The following is an 11,386-nucleotide window of genomic DNA, read 5'->3' on the forward strand; positions in this document are numbered from 1 at the left end:
GCGCTATCACAGACAGTGGTTTCCATTCAACCCTGAGAGAGCAAGTGTTCCGTCACACCTCACTAATGTGTGTGTTTCTATGTGTGTGTGTGTGATTTCTCACTTTATGGGCAAAAATAAAAAGCAACCCCCCCCCAAAAAAACCCCCAAAAAACAAAAACAAAAAAAAAACATGAGGGAAAAAAAACAAACAAAAAAAATTCTGAAGTAAATGCTGCAGAGTGCTTTACTTAAACTCATGGAGAAATAGGAGGCGTGCACACACACACACACACACACACACACACACACACACACACACACACACACACACACACACACACACACACACACACACACACACACACACACACACACACACACACACACACACACACACACACACACACCAGTGTTTAAGTAGCCATGGAGAACGCTGTGTGGCAGCTCCCAGGTCGCTGTGGAGCAGGAAAGACGGCGGCCGGCGGGGCGGGGTGGGGGCGGGGCGGGGCGGGGTCTGATGTCAGTCCTCGTCATCATCCGGTCTCTCCTGTTTTCGCCACCCCAACCTCTCCACCCGCTGGCCCCCGTCCCCAACCTGGACAAACAAGACGGCCGACTCTTCAAAACAGAGTAAAAAAGGAAGATAAAAGCAACAGGGGAGGAACGGCGACATTCCCCCCCGACGTCTCCTGCGAGACCCCCCTCCCCCGGCGGGGCAGCGGGCGTGCTCTCATGTAGGTCCTCCTTCTCCCTCCCCTGCCTGCCTCCCTCCCTCCCTCACTCCCTCCCTCCCTCTGCACGTGCGGTCATTGGAGCATGAGCTGCTTGAGGTTGTCGTGCAGGATGGTGTCCTTGACGTCTCGGAACACCAGCCGGATGTTCTCGGTGTTGATGGCGGTGGTGAAGTGGTGGTAGAGCGGCTTCTGGCTGGCGTCGCGGCGCTTGGCCCGGAAGCACTCCACCATGAAGGCCTGCACGTCCCGCAGGCTGTGCTCGGGCCCGGTGTAGTCGGTGAAGTAGTCCCTGAGCGGCACGCTCTTCACCTTCTCCTCCAGCAGGTCCGTCTTGTTCAGGAAGAGGATGATGGAGACGTTGACGAAGACCCGGTTGTTGACGATGGTCTCGAAGATGTTGAGCGACTCGCGGAGCCGGTTCGTCTGCCGGTCCTCCATCAGCACCTGGGAGAGGAGTTAAAGGGTTAAATATCGGCATTTTAATAGTTGGATTTTACGTCAACAGTGACAAGTTATTTCAAAAGCAAAACAAGCCAAGTTGGATGAAAGCGTCATGAGGGGGGTAGAAAACGTGCGCCCCATTTACTTCAAAGCCAACTGTAAAAACACACAAGCACATGCAAACACCAAACCGGGGCCCATTTACGTCAACACAAATATGAAAAACCAACATGGCACAAAGAGAAAACGGTACCAAACTCCAAACGACTCAATTACTGTCCAATCAGAATATCCACTTACATCCATTATTCCCGTCTGTCTATTAGGTTGAAATGCTTCTCGACCTTTTCACTCCCTAAAACATGACATTCTGAGACTTTAAAGCCACAAAACAAAAGTGGTTTCAAATTGAACGTATGGTTATGGTGATTCTTTCTGTTTCACGTCTGTCTTCATATCTAGTTTATTTCAGTGATAATTGATCCAGAAAAAAAAAAAAAAAAGCGCGCCGTGGCATTGGCCCATAAAACAAAAACATTTTTTTTCCATCATATAATAAATTGCTAACATTAAAAACCCCCGAAAGACAACGGCTAAACAGACTAAACAAGAAATCAACCACAGCAATAAGTTTTAATTCATAATTTCGCCAAATTTTTGAGACATGGCCGTTCCCTGTGATAGTTTTTTTTTTTTTTTAAGTCTTAAAATGTCCTGTTTTAGACTGAAAAAGCCGACCAGGCTTTATTCACGGTTGTACCGCCTGACACTTCTAACATATTAACAGATTATGTAAAAAATAAAATAAAAATCAAAGTCTTTCAACTTTAGAACAACGTGAATCAACGGTTCTGGTGCTTCATTTGTTTATGGAAACCTTTTATAAGGAAACTGAACACAATTAAATAAACGTAAAACAAAAGCACATTGATCGGCTTTAGACGTCATCGCCAGCGTTCCATTACCGTATTACCTGGCTTAGACGTTCTCGCAAAAAAAACATTTTCCATAGTAGTGGGGAGGACAAAAAATCCCGGTGTCCCCTCTATTCCAGCGCCCATGACGTGAATAAACAAAATAGGTATTTATTTTACAAAATTGTAAAAAAAGAACTACAAATGCATGTCATTTTTTTTACTCCCCTTTAAAAAAACATATTTGTCATTTACCCATATACTGTTATGGTTTTGGAGAGTCGACACTACGGCCAGACTTTTTATTTTTATTTTTTTAATCTTTTGTGTCTATTTGAATATAGGGTTGTAATTCAGTTGTTTGGAGTCGGTCTGTGACCGTTTTCTCTTTCTTCTTTTTTTTGGCGTCATTTCAATATTTGTGTTGACAAGAGCTGGGTCTCGATGACAGTTTAACAGCACGTGTTGCCTTCGGCAGTTGACCTATAACACTTCCAACCAGATACTGGTCCAGTTGGGTGATGTTGGGTTTGCTTTATTACGTTTCTGCCTCCAGTTTGTGTCTATAGACAGAGTGTTAGATAGCTGCTTATCGTTACGAGTATTCACACTCCAACTGATAACTCCGCCGTATCACGCCGTGGAGCGCATACGCGCGCGTACGAGCCGCTCGGCCGGAACGTGCCGCCACCTGGTCATATTCGGACGAAGAGACGAGGAAGAGGATGGAGGTGACGGAGTCGAAGCACTCGAACCAGCGCCGCCGCTCCGACCGCTGGCCCCCGACGTCCACCATCTTGAAGGGGACGTTCTTGATCTCAAAGTCGTACTCGTGGATCCCCTTGGTCGGCTTGCGGGCGAGCAGGATGTCCTGCTGCGTGGGGATGTAGTTCTGGAGGAGGGAGGGAGTGGGAGAGAGAGAGAGAGAGAGAGAGAGAACCAGAGAGAGATTAGGAATTTGTTCTGGTGAGGTTCAGTGCGTTTCACTACAGACGATTAGCATTTAATGAAAAAAACAACAACATACAATAGAATTTTAATAAATATATACAAATAGCGGATTATACTATACTAATAGATATATAAAAATATACAAAATTATTGTTGGGAGTATAAATTATAAATATGAATAATTTCTATGTACTAATTCTATTATATTCTATGTACTTTTTGGGCAAACAACTTCCTTGGTGATGACACTGTTGTTGTGATACCAGCACCATTTTCAGTAATAAGTAGAAGAATTAGACTCAGTTTATTGAGCCATCATTTTCCAAACACAAGGAATTTGTCGTGGTGAGGAGTGGTGCATTTGATAACAATTACCATTAAAAAAAAGTCACAGTCTTAACCCCCCCCCCCCCCAAAGAAAAGCAAATATGCAAAAATTGCCAAATAGAGAAACTAAAATAGCCATATATACGACAATATACAGCATAAACTACATGGGATTTTTTTTTCACAGGATGAGTTCAGTGAAATGACCAAGCAGGATGGCAGCCTCTGTTCAGTGCACTCTTGCCACACAAAAAAAAAAAAAGTATTTTAATGTTTATATTTTCATGTTTATATTTTATATGCTTTATGTACATAGTTTATCAATTTATTTTTATTTTTTTAAAACTTGTGCTGTCTGTATGCTGGGCATACAGACAGCATCTAGGACAGAGTTAGTCTGCAAGATTATATACATAATGTACATAGTTTCATGTAAATATCTTTCTCAAATTTTGCTTTACTGCTGATCTGCAAGTACGAAGAGCCATTGAGAACTGGCGTCAAACTCCTTGTGTTAGCGTCCTTGGCCAATAAAGCCTGGTTCTGATTCTGAAACAGAGTGTGGCAGGGGGCTGGTGGCAGGACGGTTGCTGGTATGGCTGTAAAATATAAATATCGATGATATACTGAACGGGACAGTAAGATGGGCATTGATAACAATGGATGAGTGGGCAGGAATGTTTACTAAATGATCAAAGTGTCTCCTGTGTGGGACAAGAACATACAGCGTTCTGGAGCTTTTGGATGGGCGCCGCGCCGCCTCTGGGAAGTCTAGACGTGTTTTAATATTAATGATGATCTCTGCACAGCGGCGCTACCAAACAAAAAAAACAATAACAAACCCCCCCCCCATCAACAAAAAGCATCTTACCGGGTCTCTTAGCTTCTCGACGTTGTCCAGGAAAAACTTCACTGATTCACCCTGCGAGCGAGAGAGAGAGAGAGAGAGGATGATGTTAGTTCCATCTTCATCATGTGTGGGCCGGATAAGATAAGGAGGGTTTATTTGCCATCACAAAATGAAATCCAAGGACTTTCAAGGACTTTAAGCACTATTTTTTAACTTCTTGCTCAAGCACTTTTTCACTCTTTATTGTCTGTTATGCTTTTATTCTACATGTTTATTCGTTGTTCAGCCCTTGGTCAATCCTTGTTGTTTTTAATGCGTGCCTTGACTTCAGGCAAAACAAACATAATACATTTTCCGCGTGATGTGACTATTATAAGTGTCTATTTCCAACCGTGCTGGATTAAATGTACATTTCCCTGCATCATCTACGTGGTGAAAACAATCCTGGAAAAAATGTTCAATAACAAAACCAGGGGGAATATTACAATATCACAGGTTTTCAATGATTGTGTTTTTTCAAGCACTTCAGCACAAAAGGGGCAATTTTCTTCAAGGCATCCCACTAATTGGATTTCAAGCACTTCAAGTACCCCAAGGAACCAGTAAGAACCCTGGATGAGATTAAACTGTATTAACCCTCGTGGGGAAACTCTGGATGGTGGATTCAGATTTATTTCAAGCACCAGGGGACGACAGTATCACTGGAACACAGCTCCAGAGTGTGGGCCACGCACTCATTTATATACAGAACTATCAAATAAAAAAACAAACAGAGTCTCTATGCCATCATTTATAAAGAATAGAAGAAGTTATTTGGGGTTTTTTCAAAGGAAAGCCACAATGTGTCCATCACGTGCAAAATCAATGTTTCTCAAGGCCCTCTGTGTGTGGCTGCAGGACCTGGGACTTATTGCACAGATTACATTTTGTGTACAAAATCTCTCACACACACACACACACACACACACACACACACACACACACACACACACACACACACACACACACACACACACACACACACACACACACACACACACACACACACACACACACACACACACACACATTACCTTTACTAGATTGTTCTAATGGCGTTCCTGAGCAGCAAGCGCGAGTCCAGACACGACGCCGCTACGACCGGGATGCATTCCTTTATCTGCGTGTGTGTGTGTGTGTTTGTATAGGGTATTTGTGTACCTTACAGATTTTACTTTCTGACATTTTCTTACAGAAAGATGAAAAGGACCATCTATGAGAACACCAAATGGATCTCCCTGTGTCAGAACACAACCCCATTCAGTGTTATGTGCACATTGCACATTTTCATCTATTTGTTTTGCAAATGAGCATCGCAGAGGTAACGCACACACACCCTGACAATGTCTCCCTCTCTCTCTCTCTATGCAAAAAACACACACACACAAAACACTCTGACACACACACAATCTGGCAAACACACAAATGCAAAACACACACTCTGACAATATCTCTCTCTCACACACACACACACACATACACACACAAAAAAACACACCCTGACAATCACACACACACACACACACACACACACACACACACACACACACACACACACACACACACACACACACACACACACACACACACACACACACACACACACACACACACACACACACACACACGACCTTGATGCCAAGTCCTCCCCGGGATTTCACTATGGCGAACATTTTTCTTTTATCCCCTAGAATCCCCACCCCCAAAAGAAACCTGAGTTGTGCACTTTACCTTGTGATCTTTAGAAATCTCGCCCAACCTGAAAAACCTGTGCGCGCGCGTGCGCGTGTGTGTGTGTTTGTGTGTTTGTGTGTTTGTGTGTGTATGTAAGGTTACACCAGGGAGGAGCAGAACACACTAAGGTTTCTGAGCCGGAGACACAAAAACAAAAAATCTCCCCCGAACCGTCCCGGAGACTGAATGTGAGCTCACCACTATCTGACAACTCATCTTTTTTACTGATTTGATTTTGAAATCCTTAATGGCATGAAAAAACCCCCCCCCCCAAAAAAAAGAAAAAAAAAAAGGAGAACAGAAAGCAGAAACGGCTCTGGCCCTGCCTGTTCGTGGCAAGACAGAACAATGTGGATATGGAAACACATGATTCTCACCTAAACTAAATAATAATACGTGCAATAACACTGTTATTACACTGTACATACGTAATAATCCAGTAAGTACGTAGAATTCATATTTATATCATAACAATAATTCATCCCCTGCATAGAATCGCATTTCATGTATTATTTTTAATTTATGACTGTATTTTGTGTGTTTTTGGGGCTATTTGTATAAATCTGACCATTTTATTATTTTTACTTCACCCTCTCATTTTTATTTTTTTTATTCTCCATTTTTCCTGACTATTGTTGCCAAACGCTACGACCCTCACCAGAACGGATCCCTCGCATCTGCGAACGGGTCCAACACGATTCCAAAACGAGTCGTACAAACACAGAGCAGTCAGGCGACGGATAGAGGATCCGCCCGGCACACGGAGGGGGCTCGGCGAAACAAAACCAAAAACAAACAAAACACACACACACAAAAAAAAAAAAAGGCCCAGAGCGGTGAGCTGCTGTGTGCGGTTTCAATGACGTAGACTTGGCTGAACTTTGTACTCGTCCTAGTGCGGCGGGCGGGCGAGCGAGCGCACGCGCGTGTGGTTTCATTCCGTCGCTCTGTGCATCAGCCTCTAGTGTTTGTGATGTCATGATCGCACTGAACGTCAACGCCTGACGATCTGCGCGGCACGACATCAATCTCAACGCCCAAAAGACAAAAACCGCCAACTTTCACACACACTTTTTTTTTTTTTTTTTTAAGCGCCACTGTTTCAATTTTCAAGGACCTCCCGCAAAATAATTATAAGCAATTTTCAATGTTATCTTTATGAATTAAAATAGAATATCATCTTAGTCTTTGTATTAGTATATACATCTATATACAGTATCTATGTTTCATCTCATTGTCATCTACTATTATGAGTGTGTATTTCCAGCCATGCTGCATCATATGTAAATTTCCCTGCATCACCCATGTCGTAAAAGCCATCCTGGAAATTTTTTTCTTTTAATTATTATGTTACTATTTGAATAAGGAAACGAGGGGGAATATCACAGTTTTTCAATGATCCCGTCTTTTCTTTCCCCAAGGACTTTTCAAGCACTTCAGGCTATTATTTTCACGGTACCCCAAGTCCTTCAATTTTAAGCACCTCAAGGACCCGGTTAAAAAAAACCCAGAGGAAAGCAGATGAGCGGCCGTGTTCAGACCAAAATTTCGGCGGCGACGTCGGCCGGGGACCTCTTTGAGTTATTTATTGCAGTCATAAAAGACGGAGGAGGCCAGAAAACATACGGCGGGATTAATGAGGTATATCGATGATTGTTTGAGTGTTGAACCTGAACCTGAAGGTGAGCGGCTCCGGGGACCACGGGGCCCTCGGGCTGGACAGAGCACAGAGTCTCTCGTTTTGACATGAAGCAGCAGAAGGAGAAGAAGAAGAAGAAGAAGAAGAAGAAGAATCACATCCCTGTCCATGTCAGAGCACTGTGGGGGTTTCGCTTGTGCCTGTGTGTGTGTGTGTGTGTGTGTGTGTGTGTGTGTGTGTGTGTGTGTGTGTGTGTGTGTGTGTGTGTGTGTGTGTGTGTGCCTCTGACAGGCGGGGAGTGTGTTTTTCTGGGAGGATCGCTGAGTGGGAGACCGACGCTTGTGTTTGTAAGCACAAAGCTGTTTAACTGCAGATCAACATTCCAACTGCGATCGCTTATTCCACAGACTGTATGCACAACAATCCCAAGCCGTGTGTGTGTGTGTGTGTGTGTGTGTGTGTGTGTGTGTGTGTGTGTGTGTGTGTGTGTGTGTGTGTGTGTGTGTGTGTGTGTGTGTGTGAGTGAGAGGGGGGGAGGGATGCGGGACAAAACAGCATTGACCAGACTCGAGCCTTACGCAACAGAAGGGTTTTCTATATCCTCCCTTCCTCTGTGGCTGAATGCAACTTGAAGCAGCGCGGGGCCCTCACGCCCCAGCACCGTCTGCAGAACGCCCCCTGTCGCCCGGCGCCCAGAGACCAAGACTCGACCGCGACCCCGATTCCCCCGTTCCATCCCGGCGGGCCTGCGGGGGGGGGCTTGGGAACCGGGGTCCGTCCTCGGGGGCACGGCGGGTTTCCCCGCGCTTACTAGGGAAACCAGCCCGCCCAACACCGGTGTTCTCGGGAAAAAGTTAGCGTGCTTAAAAGACGCCTGCTGACAAACCAGACATGAGGCGAGGTGTAAACAGGAAGCTGACTAAGTCACATGTCTAAGGGCTCAACAGGGGGGGGGGGGGGGGGGGGAGAGAGAGAAAGAGAGCGAGCAAGTGAGAGATTATGAGAGGAGGTGATAGGAGATAGGGGAGAAACACAGGAAATCCACTTTCACTTTCAATTTGCACAAACGGCTTATTAGGCCTTTGGGTGGTAGAAACCCAAAATACACCAAGACCGAAAAGCCAACAAACTAAGATCAATCCAGAGCCAGAGGAAACGGCAACTCCCCCAGACGACCACAGCCAATCACAACCAAAAACCAAACCCCACCAAAATGTGGAGCTGGGGATGTGATGTTCCACCCGTTGGTTCAGAATCAGTCCCTGGTGGTTTCATCAACCTCGGCAACAGTTGGAAACCACAAATCACGTTTTGTCTGTGAAAGGGTCCTTTTCACAGCTACGGTTAAGAACCGGTGGATTTACCAATGCCTTGGCACGCGCACACACACACACACACACACACACACACACACACACACACACACACACACACACACACACACACACACACACACACACACACACACACACAGGATGTGACGTATTCAACAGAGAGAACTGAATGAAACCTAAACAAGCAAATCTAACCAACTAAACAAGAGTCTTGTCAGAATACCTGCTATGGACGGTTGTATCCAGGGCCCGACACCAACATTTAGAAGTGGCTGCCGAATTGGCCACCGTGCATCAACTGTTGGTGGCGAGGACCGACAAAATGGGTGCCCAATTTTTGCCATTTTGCCAGTGAGTTATAACGGTCCTATTTAATCATAATCCAGGCTAAAACGAAATTTCCTTGGCGCGCATTGGACATATTATTTCGATTTTGACAAATGAAAAGTGGAAACGGGGTTAACCGGACTGCACAAGATGGTTGACCACGACCCAAAACGAGTTGCCCCGGGCAACTGGGCAACCGCTTTTTAGTGTGTGTGTGTGTGTGTGTGTGTGTGTGTGTGTGTGTGTGTGTGTGTGTGTGTGTTGGTCTGCTGGGTTGGGGGGACTGACCAGCTGGAACTCCCGTCGGCGGTCGTAGGCGTTCTGGATCCCCGAGTCGGCCCACAAGGCCTTGATGGAGGGCAGGTAGCTCAGGAAGACCGACATCTCCACCAGACCGCTCGCCATCTTGGCCGAGCGCGTGTCGAAGGCCATCAGGGTGTCGCCGTGCTGCTTGTTGTCCGGGCAACCCCACGGGATGTGCAGCTTCTCCCTGGCGTCCACCAACACGCGAATACCTGGAGGAGGTCCCGATGGGTCGGATCAAGAGGGCCATTAGAGGAATACTGCCACACAAGCTGCTTTCCCTCCGGGTATTAGGCACTGTTTGTTTTTACTATGGGATGTTGAAGGCCTTTGGGGGGGGGGGGGGGGGGATTCTAGGTGTTTCGGGCTGATTTTATTTCTCGGGCGGCCAACACGCTGTGAAGGCGTTCCCAAAGCCATCCAAAGAGGGGAGCCTGAGATACTGAAATGGGTTCTGGGGTGATTTTAAACCGCACTTTTAACTTTTATGTCGTCCTGACTGATTTTGGCGTCTTATTTCAAAGCTTACAGTTTTTTTCCCTCCGCTTTTCCATAACCTCCACAATCTTCATAATCCCCTCCGCCTCGTGTTAAGCCCTTTGAATTGCCATTGTGTATGAAATGAACCGGCCTCGCCAGTGGCCCTGCCCCAGCGGGGAGCGTAAAGCCCGGCCGGACAATCAACGGGGAGAGTAAAGAAGACGATCCCATCGCCAGGGTGTGCGCATGGGCGTGTCTGCTGCAGATGAGGGCTGTTTACATCGTGTCCAACCGCCGCCCGCTGCTGCTGGACAGATGTGGGGCACTCAGGGCGGCCCCGGGCATGGGAGCAGCGACGCCACACCAGGAATTGCGATGAACGACTTAGTTGTCCTTTTCTTAAAAGTTCATTTTATGTCAATATTATGGTGGCATAACATTAAACGTGTTAACAATCCGCGTCTACCTGTTGCTGGCTTTGGAGATTAGAACGTAAACAACAAGGCAGAGACGTCAAGTCAGCTGATGGAAACTCATCTAATTCACATTTGATTTTATTTTTATTTTTTCCAGCATTTACAACCTGGGTTTACTCCCCTCCTCCCCCCTTCAATTTGGGGGGGAAAAAAACACACGCAACACAGCGACTGGGGGAGTTTAACGATGCGACGCGCTCAACTAATCGCGACCAGGCGATTCTATAGCAACTGCGACGTCTCTACAGGGCTCCGTCCCCGCGGGGACCCGGGAGACGGTTCTGTGCGCTGCTTCCCCTCCCTCCCTCCTTCCTTCCTTCCCTCCTTCCTTCCTTCCTTCTTTCTTTCCCTCCCTCCCTCCCTCCCTCCCTCCCTCACCTTTGATAACGTTGCTGTAGATAGTGGCTCTGAAATCCTCGCGGGCCGCCTGGTCGAAGTCCTGGCCGTGGATGATCCGCATCTGCTTCAGGAAGGTCGACTTGCCGCTCTCGCCGGCGCCCAGCAGCAGGATCTTCACCAGCCGCTTCACGAAGGTCTTCTCCCGCGAAAGGCATCTGTCGATCTCCTTGGAGCGCCGCAGCTGCTCCACCTCGCCGTTGTTCAGCAGGCACACGGGCAAACAAACTTTGAGCATGGATCTGGACGGCAGGAAATCCGCCATGTTCGCGCAAACTTCATCGATACGGATCGGCGCGCGTTCACGACGAGGGGGGGGGGGGGGCGCGTTCGCGACGAGGGGGAGCGCGTTCACGAGGGAGGGGGGGGGGGGCGGAAGCGCGGCCAGACCGAGATCCGGCCACGCCCCTTTCTCCCTAAAACCAGGAAGCTCGGGGCGACGCGGGACTCGTGGGGCGT

At 47.0% G+C, this 11,386-nt stretch overlaps 1 protein-coding gene across 1 annotated transcript; it reads right to left on the reverse strand.

Annotated features, from left to right (window-relative positions):
- Positions 1-788: 788 nt before the first annotated feature.
- On the reverse strand, positions 789-11,207 carry LOC307245396 (guanine nucleotide-binding protein subunit alpha-13-like; the record flags this gene model as incomplete). The annotated part of the gene is made up of 5 exons (XM_080020963.1): positions 10,910-11,207; positions 9,561-9,787; positions 4,221-4,271; positions 2,763-2,963; positions 789-1,160 (listed from the first exon to the last, which is right to left on the reverse strand). Exons 1-5 carry the CDS (start codon positions 11,190-11,192, stop codon positions 789-791), a joined length of 1,134 nt encoding a protein of 377 aa, XP_079877089.1. The 5' UTR covers positions 11,193-11,207.
- Positions 11,208-11,386: the final 179 nt, after the last annotated feature.

Source organism: Zeus faber (genome assembly GCF_960531495.2).
Source record: "Zeus faber genome assembly, chromosome: 20".
In the NCBI taxonomy this organism is placed as follows: domain Eukaryota; kingdom Metazoa; phylum Chordata; class Actinopteri; order Zeiformes; family Zeidae; genus Zeus; species Zeus faber.